Source organism: Oncorhynchus masou, chromosome 6, assembly GCF_036934945.1.
Source record: "Oncorhynchus masou masou isolate Uvic2021 chromosome 6, UVic_Omas_1.1, whole genome shotgun sequence".
Classification (NCBI taxonomy): Eukaryota; Metazoa; Chordata; class Actinopteri; order Salmoniformes; family Salmonidae; genus Oncorhynchus; species Oncorhynchus masou.
In genome coordinates, this window is record NC_088217.1 from 29,623,919 (window position 1) to 29,649,259 (window position 25,341).

At 42.7% G+C, this 25,341-nt stretch overlaps 1 protein-coding gene across 2 annotated transcripts in view; it reads right to left on the minus strand.

Moving 5' to 3' along the window:
* Window positions 1–25,341, minus strand: part of LOC135541864 (retinoic acid receptor gamma-A-like) — a 96,801-nt gene that overhangs the window by 10,634 nt on the left and 60,826 nt on the right. For both annotated transcript variants that reach the window (XM_064968311.1, XM_064968313.1), the window contains one exon: window positions 8,647–8,795. In XM_064968311.1, the coding sequence (XP_064824383.1) occupies window positions 8,647–8,795 (149 nt within the window). The remainder of the gene's footprint in view (window positions 1–8,646; window positions 8,796–25,341) is intronic.

Here is a 25,341-nt window from a genome sequence, read left to right on the forward strand (position 1 = left end):
AGAGAGACCGAGGGAGAGAGACAGAGGGAGAGAGACCGAGGGAGAGAGACCGAGGGAGAGAGACAGAGGAATACCAACAGACCAAGAGAGAGTAAAAGAGAGAGAAATAAGGCATTAAAACATCCTTAATGGTCACAGACCATATCTCTGGAGCATAGATGGAATATGTCTCACTACATGGCCACAGGAGGTTATTTCAGCCCATGTCCTTAGATAAAGATTAGACCAGAGGACAGCACAGGTGTCTTTACATCGTGTAATGTCTCAGAATAGGGATACATTGCATGGAAGAAATGATAGACTGTCTGTTTGCCCCAGTCAGACTTTCTGGCTTGTTTGTTTGTATAAGCATTTTCTGTATATGTCATGTATTTGCTTGTGTTACACATCCTGTCTGTGTAACGATCCTTCAGAAAGTAGTCATACCCCTTGACTTATTCCACATTTTGTTATTTGTTGTGTTATGGGACACCAAGGTACAGTATTTCAGCTTTGAAACCGATAGACAAAAATTGATTTTAGATTGTAATTCACCTATTTGCATGTTTTGCCTGAAAAATACGGTCGCCAGTGTTTGTAAAAGATATGAACTGAACGTTTATTATGTGTTTTAGATAGAATTGAAAAATAATGGCGAGACAATTTCGATGTAATACGCCATTTTGCCCAAAATGATCTGGTGGAATAATGTATTGAGATGGGAGTCTTGGGCCTCCCGGGTGGCGCAGTGGTTAAGGGCCCTGTACTGCAGCGCCAGCTGTGCCATCAGAGTCCCCCCCGGGAGGTCCGTGGTGCGACGCAAAATTGGCCTAGCGTCATCTGGGTTAGGGAGGGCTTGGTCGGTAGGGATGTCCTTGTCCCATCGCGCACCAGCGAATCCTGTGGCGGGCCGGGCGCAGTGCGCGCTAACCAAGGTTGCCAGGTGCACGGTGTTTCCTCCGACACGTTGGTGCGGCTGGCTTCCGTTAAGAAGCAGTGCGGCTGGTTGGGTTGTGTATCGGAGGACGCATGACTTTAAACCTACGTCTCTCGCGAGCCCGTATGGGAGTTATAGCGATGAGTCAAGATATTATCTACTACAACAATTGGATACCACGAAATTGGGGAGAAAAAGGGGTAAAAAAAATGTAAATTTAAAAAAAAAGAGTCGTATTTAAATACATGTATCATAGAAGAGAAAGTCACCTAAAGTTAAATGTAGGGATTAATGGAGAGATACGATACAATTTCATGCTATCCGGGTGTTATAGCTATTTATGAATCGACTGACATATGATCAATTTAATGGTAAGAATAGTTTAATCGTAAAAAGTTGTGATTGTTTTTCCGAGTATTGATTTTTGGTTAGGTAACGCCAGGGATTTCGAACTAGAAGTTAACGTATTCTAAAAAACACTATCTGTTTTTCTTTACGGGGAACAAGTATATGTCTTATCTTAAAGGGACAGTGCATGTTTATCACAGTGGTTTGAGGGTATGGCAGTGTATAAAATATTTTGGGACGACAATTTGAAGATAGACTGAATGAGTTATCATTAGGTTTAGTTATAGTTCACTTATTGAGTTTCTGAATCGAAGTAGCATAGTGAATGCTAGTTAGGAGTGTTGTGTCTCACTTTTAGAAGCCTCCTGGGATTATAATCTTGGGGAGAGTGGGGGAGAGAGCGGCCATAAATGACCAAATTGAAAAAGGTCTGGAAGTCTTGATTATCCATTAAGGGTTGCAAATATATACACATAAAACAATTGATATAACTATTTGTTTTAGTTCAGAGGTATTTTAAAGAGGCACACTCACATATGGAACCTTATGAGTTTTTATTTTATGGGTTTTAATTACACAAGTGATTATTTTTATTTTAAGGATAAAGGGTTCTTTAATATGTCTAATATGGTATGACCTTTTGACCTTATCGTGGCTATCTTTTGGGGTCTGATCAGCCCCAGGGGAGAGCCATTTGTATAATGAATTGTGGTCAGTTGGGTTACTAATTTTAAGGTAAAATAGTTATAATGGCGTGTGAGTTTGGGGTTTAGAATTATTGTTTGAATCACTGAAGCTGATTTACAATATTAGCTGTGAAGTTTTTGAATTGGCTATTATGGATTTGATATTACAACAGAAAATAGTTCTATTTATCATTGAGAATAAATAGGGGCGATAAATTACTGTAGATAAGGTATTCCATGTTATTGTCAGATAGAATACTGAGGATCCCTGAAGTAAAGAGCTTGTAAAGTGTAGGAAGGATTTCGATATGGTTAGCATTTGTTCAGGCTCGGGTTAACCATTAGGAGGTCTTTTAAATATGATTAAATTTGACAGGAATATAGGACATCTGTGGTGATTTAGGATTATTGTAAGGATTAAGATAGATTGATTAAAGAAATGTAAGGATTTCAATGATTTTAGATAGTCAAACAGTGAGACATTTAGTGGCATTTTGAGAGATAAGAGGGAAAGGAATTACTGTTTAAATCGGTAAATATATATATTTAAGAACATATATAAATAGCACAGATACTTCTTAAACTAGATAAGCCACTGGACAGAGAATTGATACAGAATTGAGATGAATGGATGCCCAAGGGAGAATTGGACATACATGATAATGTCAGAAAATAAGGATAATTTACTAATCCTACCTAAGTCATTATTTAGGGTATATAAGGTTGTTACCTGGGCAGAGCCAAGTATCAAAAGGGGGGTGGGTAAGTTATTGGCCTATTGGATAAGAAACTAATAATACAAAATATATATATTTTTTTTTAGCTAACAAACATATGAGAAACTGTTTGTTAACCAAGCCTGTATGTCCAGGATTTTATGCATTACAGGTGAACTACAGGTGAAGTCACTCAATCCAGTCCCAGAGGCTTGTTGGGGGGACCATACCAAGGACTCCTGGTGACAGCTAGCTGAAAGAGCTACCTGGATTGATATCGCACCGCGGGAGTGTAAGACACAATGACACTGTCGAACAATAAACAGTGTTCAAGAGGAGAACTGGAATTAACAGAATTCAGGGGGGGCCTTCTCTCGATTTAAGTAACCCTCCCTGTCTTTTCATCCCTGTTTTTGTTCATAGAAGTGAAGATGTGTCTGGCTCTTGCTAAGTGATGTGTTCTCGGGGAGAGGGTGGGGCTTCACATGCAAGCTGTTCGTCTGAGCTGTCTTATCGTGGGTGCCATATTACTGATACAGCACGTCCTACTTGAGTATGCGGAGAGTGGTAATTTGACCCATGGTTTAGACGATGAGGATTTTGTTCCAAAATAAGCGTAAGAGATCCCTAGATCTGGGTAGGCAGGAAGTTAGAGTAGAGGTTGGGAAGGATCTCTCAATGGAGTTTTATGTAGATCAAAATGGAGTCTCTAACTACATGGCAGTCTAGGACTCTGAGCCATTATGGGATATATCGGTGCAGGTTCCCATATTGATCGTGGACACAGGTCATAGCTCATTTGGAGAGAGAGGGCTATATGAATCCACTCACCCAGTATGGAAGGAGGTGGAGTATAGTGAAGGTGAGAGTTTTTGATTGTAATCCGGAGAGAGGGATGTATTGCATAAAGATATGCCTAACCCTTTAAACAGTAATGAAGGAGGATCTAGGGTTGTGGTATGATGGATATGACCAGGTCTTGGTCGACACCCTAGTACGGTTCTGGGTAGAGGAGTTTAGGCCGGTATGGTAAAGTTGTTCATGAAAGCAGGAATGCCAGATAATGGGCAGGGCTGACATCTGGTGGTTGTGTGGGGGAATGATTTTATGGGCAGGATTATGTGTCCTTGTACATTTGGGAATGCCTATTCACACTCATTTAACACCGAGACATGAAGTTTAGCCAATTGGGAGAAAAGAGCTATTCCATCCGGGTCTCTTATTGACAAAGTATACATTGATAACATTGGGGTTCCACGGACGTGGACTGGATTAATTATATTAATCCAGCGCTTTAACAATTATACCAGAGATGCTATTAAAGGTTTTGCAGAACAGACTGAAGCAACCAGCTGGATGGCTTGGCAGAATAGAATTGCATTAGATATGTTAATGATTGAAAAGGGAGAAGTATGCGTGATTATCAGGACCGTGTTTGTGCTTACATCCCAAATAACACAGCTCCGGACGAATCAGTGCCCGAAGCCTCAGCTGGCTCACGGTTTGGCAGAAAACTCTGGGGTGGATACTTCTCTGACTAATTGGGTTTGATAGTATGTTCGGAAAATGGGATTTTTTTTATTTATTATGATCACTGTATTATGGGCTACATTCACCTGTGTCACTGTTTAGTTTTATGGGGCTGTTGTCTAATTCCCTGTGTATGAGGCCTTATTTCCAGGACTCTGGAGAAATCGATGACACAATAGATGGTGAGGTACCAGCGGATTCCAGGTTCTGACACGTGGAGTGCTGAATGCATGTCTACAGAACAAGTGGACGAATCTGGATCTTTTATTTGGGGGGAATTTATATTTGATGAGACCATTTTTGATGTTTAGGGAGGCTAGGTTGTATCCCATCTCAATATTAGACTGTTTTTTTATGAAGATTGTAACGAAAATCCTGATAAGAAGAGTTATGATTTCAACATTACAATATAACTACAATGTGTGATTGAATGTATAATATTTAATCAAAGGGTGGATATGTTAAGGGAATTTTTATCAATGACTAATTATGTATACATTTCAATCAGGACTGACTAGTCCAAATGCTATTATGTACTGTACATGTATGAATTTTCTCTCTTGCTCCCATTCCCAATTGTATATAATGTAGTCAGGAGTTTAGAACAATTCCTTGGTACAAATGAATGAACAATCTCCAGACTGTCTAGAATGCTTATCTACACTGACTGACCTTGGATTTCGGCGAGGAGGGAAGGCTTGAGAACTATAGGGCTTCTCTACCAGTGTCAAGAAGAGATAGAACATTTAGAAAACACTGACGTCATTTTCAGTTTATAACCTGTGGTAAAATGTGTATGAAGGCAGTACTCTCTTGAATTAAACATTGTTACCTGACCTTTAAGACCGGGGCTCTGTCCATTCTTATAAAATAAGGGTCTTACAAACCCTTAATGCATTGACAGAGTGTTTAATTTGGATTGTGAATTAAAACAGAGATGAATTTAGAATTCCTTCAACAGTTACACCCGGAATTCAAAGTGCATTACATTGGTTTTCCCCACCGCACCTATCTCTACACACAATACACAATAGAAATTGCATCAAATTTATTGAAAATGAAATACAGAAATATTTCAAACTATTTACACCACTGAGTCAATACTTTGTAGAAGCCCCTTCAGCAGTGATTACAGCTTTGACTCGTGTTGGGTATGTCTGTATCAGCTTTGACTCGTGTTGGGTATGTCTGTATCAGCTTTGACTCGTGTTGGGTATGTCTGTATCAGCTTTGACTCATGTTGGGTATGTTTGTATCAGCTTTGACTCGTGTTGGGTTTCCTCAAGCTCTGTTAAGGAGACGGAGAACGACAGTAACCTGACATCTTCAAGTCGATCCACCAATTTTAAATGGGATTCAAGTCTGGGCTTTGGCTGGGCCACTCAAGGACTTTCCAATTCTTGTCCTGAAACCATTACAGAATTGCTTTGGCTGAACACTTGGGGTCTATTGTCCTGTTGGAATGTACATCTTCGCCCCAGTCTAAGGTTGTTTGCACTCTGAAGCAGGTTCTCATCAAGAATTTGCCTGTATTTGACTTCATTCATTGTTTCCTCCATCCTTACCAGTCACCCAATCCTTGATGCTGAAAGCATCCCCGTAGCATGGTGCTGCCGCCACCATGCTTGATGGTAGAGATGGTGTTCGACGGGTGATGAGCCTGGTTTTCTCCAGACATAACATTTTACATTCAGGCCAAAGAGTTCCGTTTTGGTCTCAGACCACAGAATATTTAGCTTTATGCTCTCAGTCTTTCACGTGCCTATTTGCTAACGCCAGGCGAGCTGTCATGTACCCTTTTCTCAGGAATGGCTTCCGTCTGGCCACTCTCCCATAAGCCTAGATTGGTGAAGTGCTTTAGAGAAATGTCCTTCTGGCAGGTTCTCCCATCTCAGCTAAGGAACTCTGTAGTTCTGTGAGTGCTCATTGGGTTCTTGGTCACCCCCCCCTACCAAGGTTCTTCTTACCCGGTTATTCAGTTTGGTCAAACGGCCAACTCTAGGCAGAGTCTGGGTAGTCCCATAGTTTTAAAATGTTCCAATGATGGAGACCACTGTTCTCTTTGAAACTTTCAACACTTTAGAAATAGTTGTATACCCTTCCCCAGATATATGCCTCATCATAATTATTGCTGCGATCTACAGACAGTTCCTTGGACTTCATGGTATAGTTTCTACTCTGACATGCACATCTTCTTCCTTAAAGTTTTATGGCAGACTACAACTATTTGTGTATTGCTACCACCTACTGTGCGGGGTCTTCTGCATGCCGCCACCTACTGTTTTGGCTGTATATCAGCCCAAATAATTAACATAATAAACAATACAAAACTCAATGTACTCCAGATTCAACTGCCAACGCCCAACCCTACAGGCTTTGGGGTCTGAGAAGGAAGAGCATCTTCAGACAGTATTCTTTGCGATGTTTTGGCAGTGAAGTCCTGGAAACCCCAAAAACCTTTCAGCCACAGATACTATTATGTTCAGTTTCTTCTTTTGCTTGTTTGTTTGTGCAGTACAATAAATCACATCTCTGATAAACACCATGAACCCTACCTTCTTCACAATCAGCATATCAGTTTCCCTCAACTGTTGAACAACACTCTGAATCTCCACAGTCTGCGGAGCATCCACCGCCATATCTTCAGCTCCCCTCGCTCATTCAACTATTTCATGTGCCTTCGTGTAGGAGACCTGCTGTATAGACCTGACCCTTACCACTTCATACTGCTTTACCCTAACCGGGCTCTCCGGGGAATTGGGAACATGGTTGCATCACAATTACAACATCGTAGAGCCTCAGATTCTTCAACAACATTCCTTTGGCACACACTTGATACAAAACAACGGCTTGGACACAGAAGCTCTCACTGCACATATCCCCACTTCACGTGAAGGGAGATACTCTTCGTCAAACATCAATAATTCCGACAGGCTTTCTTCTTTTCCCCATTCACTACACACTACACCGTTCAGCCAGCGTGCTCCAACTACTCCTGTATGCCACTCGTAAAGTCGACACCTTTTAACGATGCTCTGCTACAAAAATCTAAACTCTCCACTTCATAACTCGGTAGTTTGTTGATCCTTAATGCCTTTTCCTTCTGCTCTTGTGACACACAAGAAATCAAAACAAAAACACTTCTGGTCCCTCTGACCGATTCCACCTTGATACTTCAAACGGATCTCCCAAAAATCAAAACAACAATTTTACAGTTACATTTAATATAAGGAAATCAGTCAATTGAAATAAATAAATTAGGCCCTAATCTATGGATTTCACAAGATTGGGCAGGGGCGCAGCCATGGATGGGCCTGGGAGGGCATAGGCCCACCCATTGGGTAGCTAGGCCCAGCCAATCAGAATTAGTTTTTAGTTTTAATATTAATCAGAATTAGTAATTAGTTTTCAATTGTTAGTGAACCTTACTCCAACCAAAAACCTATACTCATTAACATCTTTCACCCTTTTTATTCAATTTTCCTTTGTCACTGTCTTCCACTCTTCAGCCAAACTGCAAGGATTCACTCTCTCCACCAATGTCACTCCCACTGAGCCAGAATCATTCTTCACATCTTTGAAACGAGGGCCGAACTCGGCAGTCCTCACCGTGGGTACTTGGTCCACAGTCCCGTCAGGTTCCATCTCCAAGCATCGCATGTATCCTTCTTTTTACACGTCACCAATCTTCCTCAACTCAACTCATTCTTGGCTGTCGTCACTACACCTGCCACTGCATTTGATTCACCCTTCACTCTTGTCACGTTCAATTTCCTTTTCTAGCTCTTCCAGAAGTTCTGTGCAATCCTCCAATTCATATATACTCAGGACATATTTCACTTTCCTTCTGTTTCCCTTGTCCGCCATCTTCTCCTTCAGCAAGTCTTCCAGAAGGTTTGTACAATCCCCCACTCCATATTTATTCATAATATGTCCCAGGTTTTTTCTTTTGCCCTTGTCCAGCATCTTCTTGAACCCATGCCCCTGCAAACTCAGCTAGCGCTTCCTCATCTCGCCAATGCCACTCCTGTTCATCTGCGTTCCTGACATGCACTGTCAACTGTGGGACCTTATATAGCCAGGTGTGTTTCTTTCTAAATCATGTCCAAACGTTTGAATTGGCCACAGGTGGACTCCAATCAAGTAGTAGCGACGTTTCAAGGGTGATCAAAGAAAATTGGATGCACCTGAGCTCAATTTGGAGTGTCATAGGAAAGGGATGGGAATACTTATCTAAATGAGACATTTCTATATTTCATTTTCAATACATTTGCAAAAATGTCAAAAAATGGTTTTAACCATGGGGGTAGTTGTGTAGATGGGTCAGAGAAATAAAAAATGAATTCAGACTGTAACACAACAATATATGGCGGGTTATGAATACTATGAATAATTTGTGAAGGCATTTATGACTGGGTATATTCTGTCTCTCTGTTTTGATGTGTCTCACCTTGCAACCCTCACAGGAGCTGACCCCGTAGTGGTAGCCAGAGGACTTGTCCTGGCACACGAAACAGGGCTTGTAAATGCGGGGAGGAGGGGGTGGAGAGGGTGAACTGGGCACCATCTCCTCAGAGCTGGTGCTCTGGGTCTCCACTGCTGCTCAGAGAGAGAGATGAGAGAGAGAGAGAGAGAGCGAGAAGAGAGAGAGAGAGAGAGAGAGGAGAGAGAGATAGCGAGAGCAAGAGAGAGAGAGAGAGAGAGAGAGAGAGAGAGAGAGAGAGAGAAAAAAGGGGGCAAAGAAGTCATAGACATTATCTTACTGCACATTTCAGTACTGAAGCTAATAGGTACACTGTATGTCAGAGGATGAACATGAACATATTTCTTTCTTCCTGATGGGGGAAAGAGACACAATTAGCTGATGGACAGATGGCCTCACTGATAAAATCATTATCGGCAGATGAGATTTGATTGGTGTCTCCACTACTGGGTAGTGGGGGTGGAGCATACCTTTTACTGTCTGACTGACTGTCAGCTAAATGGTGTGTGTGGGTGTCTTTTTTATTTGAATGCCAGCTCAACCCGACATACTTATATACCTATAGCCACATTTGAACAAACAGATTGAAGGTAATCTCGTGATGGCACCTCGTTCTTAGGAAACTATGCAGTATTTTGTTTTTTTTATGCATTAATTCTTACACTGTTACCCCAAGAAATCTTAAGTCGTATTACATAGAGCCGTGAAGAACCATTGGATATAAGAGCAACGTCAACCAACATTACGACCAGGAATACGACTTTCCCAAAGCGGATCCTCTGTTTGGCCCACCACCCAGGACAATGGATCGGATCCCAGCAGGTGACCCAAAACAACGGCGCCGCAGACTCAGACGGAGCGGTCTTCTGGTCAGGCTCTGTAGACGGGCACATCGCCCACTGCTCCCCAGCATACTACTCGCCAATGTCCAGTCTCTTGACAACAAGGTAGACGAAATTCAAGCAAGGGTTGCCTTCCAGAGAGACATCAGAGATTGTAACATTCTCTGTTTCACGGAAACATGGCTCACTCCGGATATGTTATCAGAGTCGGTACAGCCACCTGGTTTCTTCACGCATGGCGCCAACAGAATAAAAACATCTCTCTTGTAAGAAGAAGGGCGGGCTGTATGCCTTATGATTAACGAGTCATGGTGTGATCATAACAACATACAGGAACTCAAGTCCTATGGTTCAACTGACCTAGAATTCCTACAATCAAATGCTGACCGCATTATCTACCAAGAGAATTCTCTTCGAATATATTCACAGCCGTGTATATCCCCCCCAAGCAGACACCTCGACGGCCCTGAAAGAACTTCATTGAACTCTACGTAAACTGGAAACCACATATCCCGAGGCTGCATTTATTATAGCAAGGCTAACCTGAAAACAAGGCTTCCTAAATTTTATCAGCATATCAAATGCGCGACCCGGGCTGGCGAACTAACTGCGCATACAAAGCCCTCCCTCGCCCTCCTTTCAGCAAATCTGACCATGATTCCATTTTGCTCCCAGCCTATAGACAGAAACTAAAACAGGAAATGCCCGTGCTCAGGTCTGTTCAACGTTGGTCCGACGAATCTGATTCCACGCTTCAAGATTGCCTCGGTCACGTGAACTGGGATATGTTCCCGGATAGTATCGGACAACAACATTGATGTTACGCTGATTCGGTGAGCGAGTTTATTAGCAAGTGCATCGGTGGAATTGTACCCATGGTGACTATTAAAACCTTCCCCAACCAGAAACCGTGGATTGATGGCAGCATTCGCGCCAAACTGAAAGCGCTGCTTTTAATCATGGCAAGGCGACCAAAAACATGACCAAATACAAACAGTGTAGCTATTCCCTCTGTAAGGCAATCAAACAAGCTAAGTGTCAGCATAGAGACAAAGTAGAGTCGCAATTGAACGGCTCAGACACGAGACATAAGTGGCAGGGTCTACAGCCAATCACGGAGTACAAACAGAAAACCAGCCCCGTCACGGACACCGACGTCTTGCTCCCAGACAAACTGAACAACTTATTTGCTCTCTTTGCGGACAATACAGTGCCACTGACACGGCCGGCCACCAAAACCTGCGGGTTCTCCTTCACCACAGCCAACGTGAGTAAAACATTTAAATGTGTTAACCCTCCCAAGGCTGCAGGCCCAGACGGCATCCCTCGCCTCAGAGCATGCGCAGACCATGAATCCCTATCCCAGTCGGCTGTTCCCACATGCTTCAAGCGTGCTTCCTGTACACAAGAAAGCTAAGGTAACTGAGCTAAATGACTATCGCCCCATAGCACTCACTTCCGTCATCACGAAGTGCTTTGAGAGACTACCCTACCTGACACCCTAGACCCACTCCAATTTGCTTACCGTCCCAATAGGTCCACAGATGACGCAATTGCAATCACACTGCGGCAGGGTAGCCTAGTGGTTAGAGCGTTGGACTAGTAACCGAAAGGTTGCAAGTTTGAATCCCCAAGCTGACAAGGTACAAATCTGTCGTTCGGCCCCTGAACAGGCAGTTTACCCACTGTTCATAGGCCGTCATTGAAAATAAGAATTTGTTCTTAAATTACTTGCCTAGTAAAACAAAGGTAAAAAAATTACACTGCACACTGCCCAAACCCATCTTGACAAGAGGAATACCTATGTAAAAATGCTGTTCATCAATTACAGCTTGGCATTTAACACCATAGTACCCTCCAAACTTGTCATTAAGCTCGAGACCCTGGGTCTGGGTCCTGGACATTCTGACGGGCCGCCCCAGGTGGTGAGGGTGGCAAACAACATCTCCACCCCGCTGATCCTCAACACTAGGGCCCCACAAGGGTGTGTTTTCAGCCCTCTCCTGTACTCCCTGTTCACTCATGACTGCGTGGCCATGCACGCCTCCAACTCAATCATCAAGTTTGCAGGCTTGATTACCAACAATGATGAGATGGCCTACAGGAAGGAGGTGAGGCCCCCCGGAGTGTGGTGTCAGGAAAATAACCTCACACTCAACATCAACAAAACAAAGGAGATGATCGTGGACAGCAGAGGGTGCACTCCCCTATCCACATCGACGGAACAATAGTGGAGAAGGTGGAAAGTTTTATGTTCCTCGGCGTACACATCACGGACAAACTGAAATGGTCCACCCACACAGACAGGATGGTGGAGAAGGCGCAACAGCGCCTCTTCAACCTCAGGAGGCTAAAGAAATTTGGCATGTCACCAAAAACACTCACAAACTTTTACAGATGCACAATCGAGAGCATCTCCGCCTGTTACGGTAACTGCTCCGCCCACAACCATAAGGCTCTCCAGAGTGTAGTGAGGTCTGCACAACGCATCACCGGGGGCAAACTACCTGCCCTCCAGGACACCTACACCACCTGATGTCACAGGAAGGACAAAAAGATCATCAAGGACAACAACCACCCGAGCCACTGCCTGTTCACCCCGCTATCATCCAGAAGGCGAGGTCAGTACAGGTGCATCATAGCTGGGACTGAGCTTCTATCTCAAGGCCATCAGACTGTTAAACAGCCATCACTAACATTGAGTGGCTGCTGCCAACATACTGACTCAAATCTCTAGCCACTTTATTAATAAAAAATTGGATGTAATAAATGTATCACTAGTCACTTTAAACAATGCCACTTTATATAATGTTTACATACCCTACATTATTCATCTCATATGTGTATATACTGTACTCTATACCATCTACTGCATCTTGCCTATGCCGTTCGGCCATCGCTCATCCATATATTTATATGTACATATTCTTATTAATTCCTTTACACTTGTGTGTATAAGGTAGTTGTTGTGGAATTGTTAGATTACTTGTTAGATATTACTGTACGGTCGGAACTAGAAGCACAAGCATTTCGCTATACTTGCATTAACATCTGCTAACCATGTGTATGTGACCAATAAAATTTGATTTAATTTGAATTGTTTATGAGACTCTGCTGTCTCCCTCTGTCCCTCCCTTCTGTGTTGCAGGGGGAAAATGCACCACAATATAATATAATTTGCTTTGCCAAAGGCAACGTCATTCAACTGCTACCAGCAAAATAAACAACGTAAAATACACACACACAGACAAACATTTTTATACACAGAGACAACATGACACCGATGGACCCCAGATGAGCGAAACCTTTGTCCATGTCTGGAAAAAAAATGTTTTTTCACCTTTTTCATCAGACTATTTCAGTTCTTTGCACAATCTAGCTACTAAATATAACTTCAAATGCACTGGGTTTTTTCCTGACTTCACAGACAAAACACATCAGCATACATTTGCATAGATATACACACACACATACATTTAGAAATGGTCAAAAAGCTCATATACCCATACATTTATCCACATTCACTGACCAAGCCCCCAAACCAATCCTCTCTAACATGCCTTTCAACTTTCACCTTCAGTCACCCCAACTTCACCTCCCCATGCCCATCCCCGAAACCCCCTGTTTTCTCTTGTTTCTTGGCCCTAAATTCCTCAGCGCAGGCTGGCCAGGGTTTAATAGAGGCCCAGGCTCATAAGATGACCTATAAAGGCTGTGTCTGGGCTGGGAAGGAGGCCCCCGACCAGGCCGACCACCTCTTTATTGGGATCCAGTCACCTTGGATAGCCATTCACACCAACAGCTGAACTCTTGCATCCCTGCCCCTTATTATTATAATTTTTTTAATACAAAAATGGAGCTGCCACCTTGAATGGATAGAACAGCGCTGCCTCAAATGGGGACCTCTACACATCCCTACCCCTCCTTCTCGACCCCCTTCCAGCCCCCTCTCTCACACTGGGGTCTGTGTTTAACAAGTGGCAAGACTTCAAAAAGAGGAGAAAAGGGAATAATCTAATAAAAGAAGAGGAGACAAATTAAGAGAGAAAAAGAGAGGGTGAAATATATGGGAGTTAAGAGGACAGAGGGCTCCCAGTAGGTAGAGAGGTGGAATAAAACTCTGACCCTTTAGCTTTGACCTTGCTTGTAAGACCACCACTACCAATACCATTAGTTCTAACTACCAACAGCCTAACAGTATACTACCTAACCACTACCATTAGTTCTAACTACCAACAGCCTAACAGTATACTACCACCACTATCATTAGTTCTAACTACCAACAGCCTAACAGTATACTACCACCAGTACCATTAGTTCTAACTACCAACAGCCTAACAGTATACTACCACCACTATCATTAGTTCTAACTACCAACAGCCTAACAGTATACTACCACCAGTACCATTAGTTCTAACTACCAACAGCCTAACAGTATACTACCACCACTACAATTAGTTCTAACTACCAACAGCCTAACAGTATACTACCACCACTATCATTAGCACCAGCTATCAGTAGCCTAACAGTATACTACCACCACTACCATTAGCACCAGCTACCAGTAGCCTAACAGTCTACTACCATCACTACCATTAATACTAGCTACCAACAGCCTAACAGTATACTACCACCACTACCATTAGCACCAGCTACCAGTAGCCTAACAGTATACTACCACCACTACCATTAGCACCAGCTACCAGTAGCCTAACAGTATACTACCACCACTACCATTAGCACCAGCTACCAGTAGCCTAACAGTATACTACCACCACTACCATTAGCACCAGCTACCAGTAGCCTAACAGTATACTACCACCACTACCATTAGCACCAGCTACCAGTAGCCTAACAGTATACTACCACCACTACCATTAGCACCAGCTACCAGTAGCCTAACAGTATACTACCACCACTACCATTAGCACCAGCTACCAACAGCCTATCAGTATACTACCACCACTACCATTAGCACCAGCTACCAACAGCCTATCAGTATACTACCACCACTACCATTAGCACCAGCTACCAACAGCCTATCAGTATACTACCACCACTACCATTAGCACCAGCTACCAGTAGCCTAACAGTATACTACCACCACTACCATTAGCACCAGCTACCAGTAGCCTAACAGTATACTACCACCACTACCATTAGCACCAGCTACCAGTAGCCTAACAGTATACTACCACCACTACCATTAGCACCAGCTACCAGTAGCCTAACAGTATACTACCACCACTACCATTAGCACCAGCTACCAACAGCCTATCAGTATACTACCACCACTACCATTAGCACCAGCTACCAACAGCCTATCAGTATACTACCACCACTACCATTAGCACCAGCTACCAGTAGCCTAACAGTATACTAACACCACTACCATTTGCACCAGCTACCAGTAGCCTAACAGTCTACTACCACCACTACCATTAGCACCAGCTACCAGTATACTACCACCACTACCATTAGCACCAGCTACCAGTAGCCTAAAAGTGTACTACCACCACTACCATTAGCACCAGCTACCAGTAGCCTAAAAGTCTACTACCACCACGACCATTAGCACCAGCTACCAATATCCTTTATCATGACTCACAGTTCCATTCCATTACACATAAGAGTCATTGGATGGAACAGTCTTCTTTGGGGTGAGTTTTGTAAGAACCACGACACTCGGTCTGAACATTTACACGCATTGCTTGAGGTACGGTTTTGGAAGCATAAGGACCTTATCTTTCATATCGGCACGAAATAATAATAATTTAAAAATGTTAAATTTAAACACACCTTTATAGGGTTAGGGTTCCATCATGGCCATATTAACATGTTATAGATGTAGGATTACCTGTTCTAATTAGCCATATGCTTCCCCAAACATCTGTGTGTAAATGGAAGACATGTTGTCACTGAAAAATACTGTCGGCTGCAACTGTGTTAAAACCAGTCAAAACAGTGTACAGTAAGTGTGTATTTTGCATTCGTGAAATTATTTTGATGTGATGTGAAACCTGAAGGATTTGGAGAAGGTATGTATGGAGGAGTGGGCCAAAATCCCTGCTGCAGTGTGTGCAAACCTGGTCAAACAAAGGTTTCTGTACCAAATATTAAGTTCTGTTTTTCTGATGTATCAAATACTTATGTCATGCAATAAAATGCTAATTAATTACTTAACAATCATACTATGTGAATTTCTGTATTTTTGTTTTAGATTCCATCTCTCACAGTTGAAGTGTACCTATGATAAAAATTACAGACCTCTACATGCTTTGTAAGTAGGAAAACCTGCAAAATCGGCAGTGTATCAAATACTTGTTCTCCCCACGGTATGTGCTTTCTTGAGCAGGGGGACCTTGTGGGCGCTGCAGGATTTCAGTCCTTCACGGTGTAGTGTGTTTGTTACCAATTGTTTTCTTGGTGATTATGGTCCCAGCTGCCTTGAGATCATTGACAAGATCCTCCCGTGTAGTTCTGGGCTGATTCCTCACCGTTCTCATGATCATTGCAACTCCGCAAGGTGAGATCTTGCATGGAGCCCCAGGCCCGAGAGAGATTGACAGTTCTTTTGTGTTTCTTCCACTAGCAAATTATCGTACCAACTGTTGTCACCTTCTCACCAAGCTTCTTGGCGATGGTCTTGTAGCTCATTCCAGCCTTGTGTAGGTTTACAATCTTGTCCCTGACATCCTTGGAGAGCTCTTTGGTGGAGAGTTTGGAATCTGATTGATTGATTGCTTCTGTGGACAGGTGTCTTTTATACAGGTAACAAGCTGAGATTAGGAGCACTCCCTTTAAGAATGTGCTCCTAATCTCAGCTCGTTACCTGTATAAAAGACACCTCGGAGCCAGAAATCTTTCTGATTGAGAGGGGGTCAAATACTTATTTCCCTCATTACAATGCAAATCAATTTATAACATTTTTGACATGCGTTTTTCTGGATTTTTGTTGTTGTTATTCTGTCTCTCACTGTTCAAATAAACCTACCATTAAAATTATAGACGGATCATTTCTTTGTCAGTGGGCAACGTACAAAATCAGCAGGGGTTCAAATACTTTTTTCCTTAACTGTATGTAACTGTTTTAAAGTCCCTGAGCGGAAGGAGGCATGAATCTTTTTAGTGACTGGTTGTATTGATACACTATCCAACGTGTAATTAATAACTTCACCATGCTGAAAGGGATGTCTGCTTTTTTTACCCATCTGCCTTTTTTGAGAGGCATTGGAAAACCTCCCCGATCTTTGTGGTTGAATCTGTGTTTGAAATTCACTGCGCGATTGAGGGACCTTACATAGGTAGTCATTCAAAAATCATGTTAAACACTACTATTGCACCTAGAGTGAGTCCATGCAACTTATTATGTGACTTGTTAAGCACATTTTTACTCCTGAACTTATTTAGGCTTGCCAAAACAAAGGGGTTGAATACTTATTGACATTTCAGTTTTTAATTTTTAATTAATTTGTCCAAAAAAACAACAACATAATTCCACTTTGAAGTTATTGTGTGTAGGCCAGTGACACAAAATATCAATTGAAAACATTTTTATTCAGGCTGTAACACAAATCAATGTATAAGTCAAGGGGTGTGAATACTTCTTGAAGGCACTGTATGTACATATTATGTACATTGAAATGCAGAGAAAGAGAGAAGATCCTAGATCCACCTGACTGGAAGAGAGAGCCTCAGCCTGAAAAAATGCCTCTCCCTCCTTTTCCATCCCCCCCGATGTCCGTGACCCTGCGGAAATCTAATTAGTATATAAAATAAAATAAATCCTAATACAATTACGTCTGCCTGGTGTGTTCCTTGTTCTTCATGATGCTCTCTGCGCTTTTAACGGACCTCTGAGACTATCACAGTGCAGGTGCATTTATACGGAGACTTGATTACACACAGGTGGATTGTATTTATCATCATTAGTCATTTAGGTCAACATTGGATCATTCAGAGATCCTCACTGAACTTCTGGAGAGAGTTTGCTGCACTGAAAGTAAAGGGGCTGAATAATTTTGCACGCCCAATTTTTCAGTTTTTGATTTGTTAAAAAACCTGTTTGCAAAAGACCTGATATCCAATAAATGTCGTTCCACTTCATGATTGTGTCCCACTTGTTGTTGATTCTTCACAAAAAATACAGTTTTATATCTTTCTGTTTGAAGCCTGAAATGTGGCAAAAGGACGCAAAGTTCAAGGGGGCCGAATACTTTCGCAAGGCACTGTATCTGCTTTTTTGCATTGGATGGTTCTTCATCCACCGCATCCACCAATATCACACTTCTGCATCTGCGGTAAAAGGTGGTGATAGAACTAGAGCGGTGTTTGTCAGACGACAAGACATCCCGAAACTCGGTCTTCTCACAAAATCGTCTGTAGTTTCCGAACGGTTTGGTTGCTACAACAGCCAAATTGTGAAGGAGCTTTAGTTAAGACCGTACGCTAACTTTTCATCCATATGTCATATACAGTGCCCTATTGAGACTGTGAAGCATTTTTTCTTATTTTGGTTCTATACTCAAATTGTTTTATTTGAACTCAAACAATGACTATAAGGTTAAAACCTCTACAGGAGCGGTGTCCCTCCCTCTGTACAGTTGAGGTAACGTAGGCTAATTTAGATTAGCATATGGTTGTAAGTAACAAGAACATTTCCCAGGACATAGACATATATGGGCAGAAAGCTTAAATTCTTGTTAATCTAACTGCACTGTCCAATTTACAGTAGCTATTACAGTGAAAGAATACCATGCTATTGTTGGAGGAGAGTGCACACTTATCAATTTGAAAATGTATTAATAAATATTGTATTGTGTCATTTTTGTCATTTTTGAGTCACTTTTATTGTAAATAAGAATAGAATATGTTTCTAGACACTTCTACATTAATGTGGATTCTACATTAATGTGGACCATGATTACGGATAATCCTAAATAAATCTTTAATAATGATGAGTGAGACAGCTAACACAGACAAATATCATACCCCCAAGACATGCTAAACAATAAAAGTGGAGGTTAGCATTTCTGGGGAGGGGGTATGATATTTGTGAGTCTGTAATGGTTTACCTGATATGGATGAAAATACCTTCAAATTAAAGTTGACAGTTTGCACTAAATACAAACTTTTGGATTATAGAAAAAAAAATCACTGTGCCAATAATTATGGTGGTTACTGTATGTCATATGGATCTTACAGGTGAGAAATATGAAGCATACGCATGTGCGCACACACAGTCTTGTTTCACTAAACTTGCGGTGAGGGGACACATTGATTCCTATTCAAAGTCCTATTTTCCTTAACCCCTAACCCTTACCTTTGCCCTAACCTTAACCCCAACCCTAACTCCTAACCTTAACCCTTAACCCTTAACCCTAAACCTTTAAACCCTAACCCTAATTGTAACCCTAATATAATTATAACACTAACCCTAACCCCCCTAGAAATAGCCTTCTGGTCCCCAAAAGTATAGTTAAACATGTTCACACACACACACACACACACACACACACACACACACACACACACACACACACACACACACACACACACACACACACACACACACACACACACACACACACACACACACACACAGTGTGTTGAATGTATGCCATGATAAAGGGATCCTTTCATTTTCTGTCTTCAGCGTGGTTGTGTGGGCGACAGTGTGACGCATCGCCTGAGGGGCAGCTCAGACGTCAGGGTTGGGCTTCAGCCAGAATAGGGCGCTGACAGACCCTCTCAAAGGGATGTTACTATGGAGTATCTACACAAATCTATATTTCTTAAAGTGGCCTTGTGATTTTGTTTACGTTTGCCTTCCCTTGTATTTTTCTCTAATAGTCCTTAAAGAGGCACATTTTGGATCATCAACAAAATAGTTTTAGGGGCAGTAGTTTTTCCTAACCCAGTGATCTGACCAGGAAAAAACTCATGTCCTAGTTATACCTTGGCAAGTAGTTTTCCCTGGTCAGGTCTGATGACGTTATGTAGTTCTCTAATTAAACAATAAGGCCTAAGGGGGTGTGGTATATGGCCAATATACCATGGCTAAGGGCTGTTCTTAGGCAATTATCATTACAAACTGGTTGGTTCGAGCCCTGAATGCTGATTGGCTGACAGCTGGTGTAAATCAGACCGTATACCATGGGGATGACAAAACATGTATTTATACTGCTCTAATTACGTTGGTAACCAGTTTATAATAGCAATAAGGCACCTCTGGGATTTGTGGTATACAGAAATCTCTAGATAATGCCATTGTGCATTTAAGCAATAATGCATGAGGGAGTGTGGCATATGGTTAATATACCATGGCTAAGGCCTGCATCCAGGCACTCCGCATTGCGTCTTGCGTAAGAACAGCCCTTAGCCGTGGTATATTGGTCATATACCACACTCCCTCAGGCATTATTGCTTAAATACACAATGGCATTTTCTAGAGATTTCTGTTGTGGCAACATTATGGAATCTCAGTACATGACTCTAGGCGCTCAGTTTTATATTGGCCATGCTCCAATCTATGATGCTATCAGGTCTCTAAAGACTCATATGGTTTGCAAATTCACATTTTACATAACTTCTCGCCTCACAAAATGTTCAGGAATGTGCTGTGGAATGTGTGTGTGTTTGTGAATGTGTGTGAGTGTGGGTTGGCTTCAACATAGGAACATGTTGAAATGTGTGTAATGGTTTTCAGTGTTACTTTCAGTGTGAAACAGAGGAACAACAACACACACACACACACACCACCTAAGCCTGATCTGAAGGAGAAAATGGAGACTACATTAACAGTCATCCCATTCAGTACATACCAACAAACAGGAAAAAAAATCCCATGTGTGTCTTCAAACCCATATCCTCTACCATTACCACTCACTCTTTGAACTGAGCATGCTGTGGGAAGTATGAATGTCTGAAATGATTTAATGGGTGGTTGTAGGTCTATTTGTACAGATAACCTATAGGAAAAAGATAGGCCTGAATCCCAGGAGAGGATATGCTGATTGTGTATATGTGTGTGCGGGGAGATGACATTTCTGTCAAATGTGGAACAGCGGCACTTCCTTTCATCAGCCATTATTAAGTTTAATACCTGCAACCCCCCTCCTCTCCCCTCCTTCCTCACCTCCTTTCCCCCGCCTGGCCTGTCCCATATCCCCCACTCCCCTCCTCTCCCCTCCTTCCTCACCTCCTTTCCCCCGCCTGGCCTGTCCCATATCCCCCACTCCCTACCTCTCTCCCTCCTCCTGCCTTCCTGCCCTGTTGGGAGGAGGAGTGCTTCCTGTCATTGGGAGCCTCTTTGAAAGGAAAGGCTGTGATAAAACCAGGCTACTGTCAAGGAGATGTGGCTCCATAAAAACAGAAACACCAAACACAGAGGAAGGGGGGGGGGTCACACACAAACACACAAGTGCACACCAATGCATGCACACACACAATCCGGGAGGAATTATCACACCCTTACTAGAATGACACAGCGATGTGGGCTCCCGAGTGGCACAGTGGTCTAAGGCACTGCATCCCAGTGCAAGAGGCGTCACCACAGTCCCTGGATTGAATTCAGGGTGTATTACATCTGGCCCTGATTGGGAGTCCCATATGGCGTTGCACAATTGGCCCAGCGTCGTCTGGATTTGGCCGGTGTCAGCAGTCATTGTAAATAAGAATTTGTTCTTAACTGACTTTCCTAGTTAAATAAATAAAATAGAGCACACACACACACTGACAGATAATGTGGAGTTTAATGCAGCAAGTTCACCTACCTAGGATGAGTTTGTGCAATCATCCCACATAGAAAGCCCTAATTAATGTCTTACTATTGTATATGTTAACTCTATAAATACAACTGTGCAGAATCTGATGCAGTGTTTTTAATGTAATATTTACTCCCATATGTTTTTCTCCTAACAGAGACAGGAAGGCAGGGCTTCTCTGTGTGGGTGGTGGGGGGGTAATAGTAATTACCTGTGGTTAATATCCTCTTGGCTTCATAGTTACATGATGGCGGTTTTCGATAGGCTACCTCTTGTCCAGCACGTGCAATGTCCCGATACGAAGATTGATGTGTGAGGGATTGCCCCTCTCATTCAGCGGTCTGCAAACAAGGCCGCCTTTCTTCTTTACAACATCTCATCAAGCTACCTTTATATTTTGCAATTTTTTTTGATGAAACAGAGTCAACATTTCCCCTCATCTCCACTACTCTCGAACTAGTCCTAGTATCAGCACAGCACTTCCTGTCAGATGACCAACACCATTCTTCAAACAGCCACGCCTTCCTAAACCCACCTGGACAACCAACAACACTAAGACACACACACACACACACACATACACTACCGAATTCCCAAATGTTCCCATTGTTTCCTAACATCCAACCATTGAAGTCAATGTGTTGTGGCCATGGATGGGAAAGACTTGACACAACAAGGAGTGGAATTAAAGAGTTTGAGACAAGATGGAACAAGATGGAACAAGACTAGGTGGAACAGACTATTCACTTCAATGGGTGACGCAGTGCTGCCTGGCTTCTGCCTCATGCTAACTGGTTCTCAATAACTTTCCCAAGATAATGCCATTACTTTGAAGATTGTTTGAGCTATATGAAATTGGCAAACAATTTGTCATTACTTTCAAAGTGGTTTAGTCATCGCAATTACTAAATCACTCATCTGACTGAGCGAGGTTCGAGTATCCAAATAACCTAGCTACGAAACCCACAAGGCATTTCAGCTCACTTGCATCCATGACAACTACTTTGTGTTTGCATTTTAAGAGTGAAATGCTCAATCAGTATATCAACGTATCAGTCTCTCAAAATCAATACATTTTGTGTGGTCGGCTGGTATAGCACATCAGAATAAAATCCAGCTAGTAACTCGAGTGCAATTCAAACATACACTACTACACTACTACTACTACACATAGACATAATCAAGTTCGTGGAGAGTGACAGGGTGTAACATGGAGTCCTTCTCCACTGGCCCTGGCTCAGTGGCACTATGTGAAGGACAGCCTAAAGGCGTCCCAGGACAATGTGTAGGACCCATAGGAGTGGACACACCATGGGACGGAGAGCCCATATTATTTACTGTGTTCCCTTGCCCACTGAAGTCAGGCTATAAAATGCCATTAACGAATTCCATCACCGGCCTGTGAAATCTGTGCAGGCACACAGAGGGATGGCCGTCTAAGCGCTGGGACAGACACACGAAGCACACACACACGCACGCACGCACGCACGCACACACACACACACACACACACACACACACACACACACACACACACACACACACACACACACACACACACACACACACACACACACACACACACACACACACACACACACACACACACACACACACACACACAGGGTGTATTCTCCCTCTCATCCCATTCAGCTACCATCTACCTCACAAATACTATTTTCCTCTGTCTCCCTATCCTTGTCTTAGACAGATTCAATCAAACTGGCCCTAGTGTGTTTGTGTATTTTTTTACTTTACAAACTGCTGCCTTTGTGCATACAGGAAATGTATTATGAAAACTAAAACATACACCCGTGAGGAGTGTAAAAGTATTTGGCATTTTTTATTTGACCATGAAAAAAGTGTGTTTATGCTTTACTAAATACTGCAATGTAGGTTTGATTCTCCCTGTCCATTGAAATATGCTCACCTTGCAGTTCATCTTCAACCATATTGTTTCATCCTGAAGCCATAGCACTTTAGTCAAACTACGTTGAACAAAAACATCAATGCAACTTGTAAAGTGTTGGTGCCATGTTTCATTAACTGAAATAAAAGATCCCCAAAATTGTTCGTACACACAAAAAGCTTGTTTCTTTCAAATGTTGTGAAACAATTTGTTTACATCTCTCTTAGTGAGAATTTTTCCTTTATCAAAATAATCCATCCACCTGACAGGTTTGGCATATCAAGAAGCTGATTAAACTGCATGATCATTACACAGGTGCACCTTGTGCTGGGGGACAATAAAAGGTAACAAAAATGTGCTGTTTTGTCACACAACACAATGCCACAGATGTCTAAAGTTTTTAGGGAGCATGCAGTTGGCATGCTGACTGCAGGAATGTCCACCAGAGCTGTTATCAGAGAATTCAATGTTAATTTCTCTACCATAAACCGCCTCCAATGTCGTTTTAGAGAATTTGGCAGAACGTCCAGCCAGCCTCACAACCACAGACCACATGTATATCATTGTGTGGGTGAGCGGTTTGCTTTTGTCAACGTTGTGAACAGAGTGCGCCATGGTGGCAGTGGGGTTATGGTATAGATAAGCATAAACTACAGACAACAACACATTTTATCGATGGCAATTTGAATGCACAGAGATACCATGACAAGATCCTGTGGCCCATAGTCACGCTGCTTGAGATAAATGGTGGCATTTTTTTAAGGTATCTGAGACCAACAGACGCATATTTGTCTTCCTAGTCATGTGAAATTCATAGATTAGGGTCTGAATTTATTTATATTGACTGATTTTCTAAAATAAACTGTAACTCAATAACATCTGTGAAATTGTTGCATGTTGCATGTTGTAGCCCTATTTCACCTGAGCTTCCTAACATACAGTAGCTATGATGTGGCTACATGACCATCAAGGCGGTTTTGTATAAGACAACAAGGGGAGAGAGCGGAGAATCAGAGAGAGTCAGGGGATTAGTGGTATACTCCTAGAGAAGACATGCTGGTGTATTCTCTGCTGAAAGGATGAAACCTCCCGAGTACAGAAGAAGTGATGGAATTATAGGGAGTAAATGTTCATCCATGATCAAACCCCCTTCACTTCTCTTTCATCCCTCTCTTCTTACTGGCCCGTCACCGCAGGCAGTTTCATCTCTTAATTGAGCCTTTTGTAATTATAATTGAATAATTAAAGGCCTTCATTAAAAGCGAACACATTATGTTTATCGATTCTGACAAGACAAAGACCCGACTGTATGCATGATTCAGTGAGATGAACACACACACAGCAGCAAACTCATAAGCACTCAAAATAATGCTATGTAACAGTGTTGCTTCAGTGTGTTGTATCCGCCCCTCTCCTCGCCCCAACCTGGGCCGAATCAGGGACCCTCTGAACACATCAATAACTGCCTCCCACAAAGCACCGTAACCCATCGCTGCACAAAAACTGTGGCCCTTGCAGAGCAAGGGAAACAAATGCTTCAAGGTCTCAGAGCGATCGATGTCACCTATTTAAACGCTACTAGCATGCACCACTACCTAGCAAGCCACCACCTCTTTCTCCGCAGCACCCAGTGATACTGGTCAACAGCATCAATGTAACAACATTACTTCCGTCCCTCTCCGCACCCCAACCTGGGCTTGAACAAGGGACCCTCTGAACACATCGACAACAGTCACCCTCGAATCATCGTTACCTATCACTCCACAAAATTCACGGCCCTTGCAGAGAAAGGGAAACAACTATTTCAAGGACTCAGAGAGAGTGACGTCACCTACTAGCACGCACCACGAGCAATCCATTTCACACCAGTTACACCAGTTATTGTGCAACGAGGGACACACAAGCACGCGCACACACACACACGCGCACACACGCACACACACACACACACACACACACACACACACACACACACACACACACACACACACACACACACACACACACACACACACACACACACACACACACACACACACACACACACACACACACACACACACACACACACACACACAGGTCCTGACTTTGGCCTGTCTGTGCTCTCCATAACCTCTGACATTTAAACAAAGGGAGGCAGAGAGGT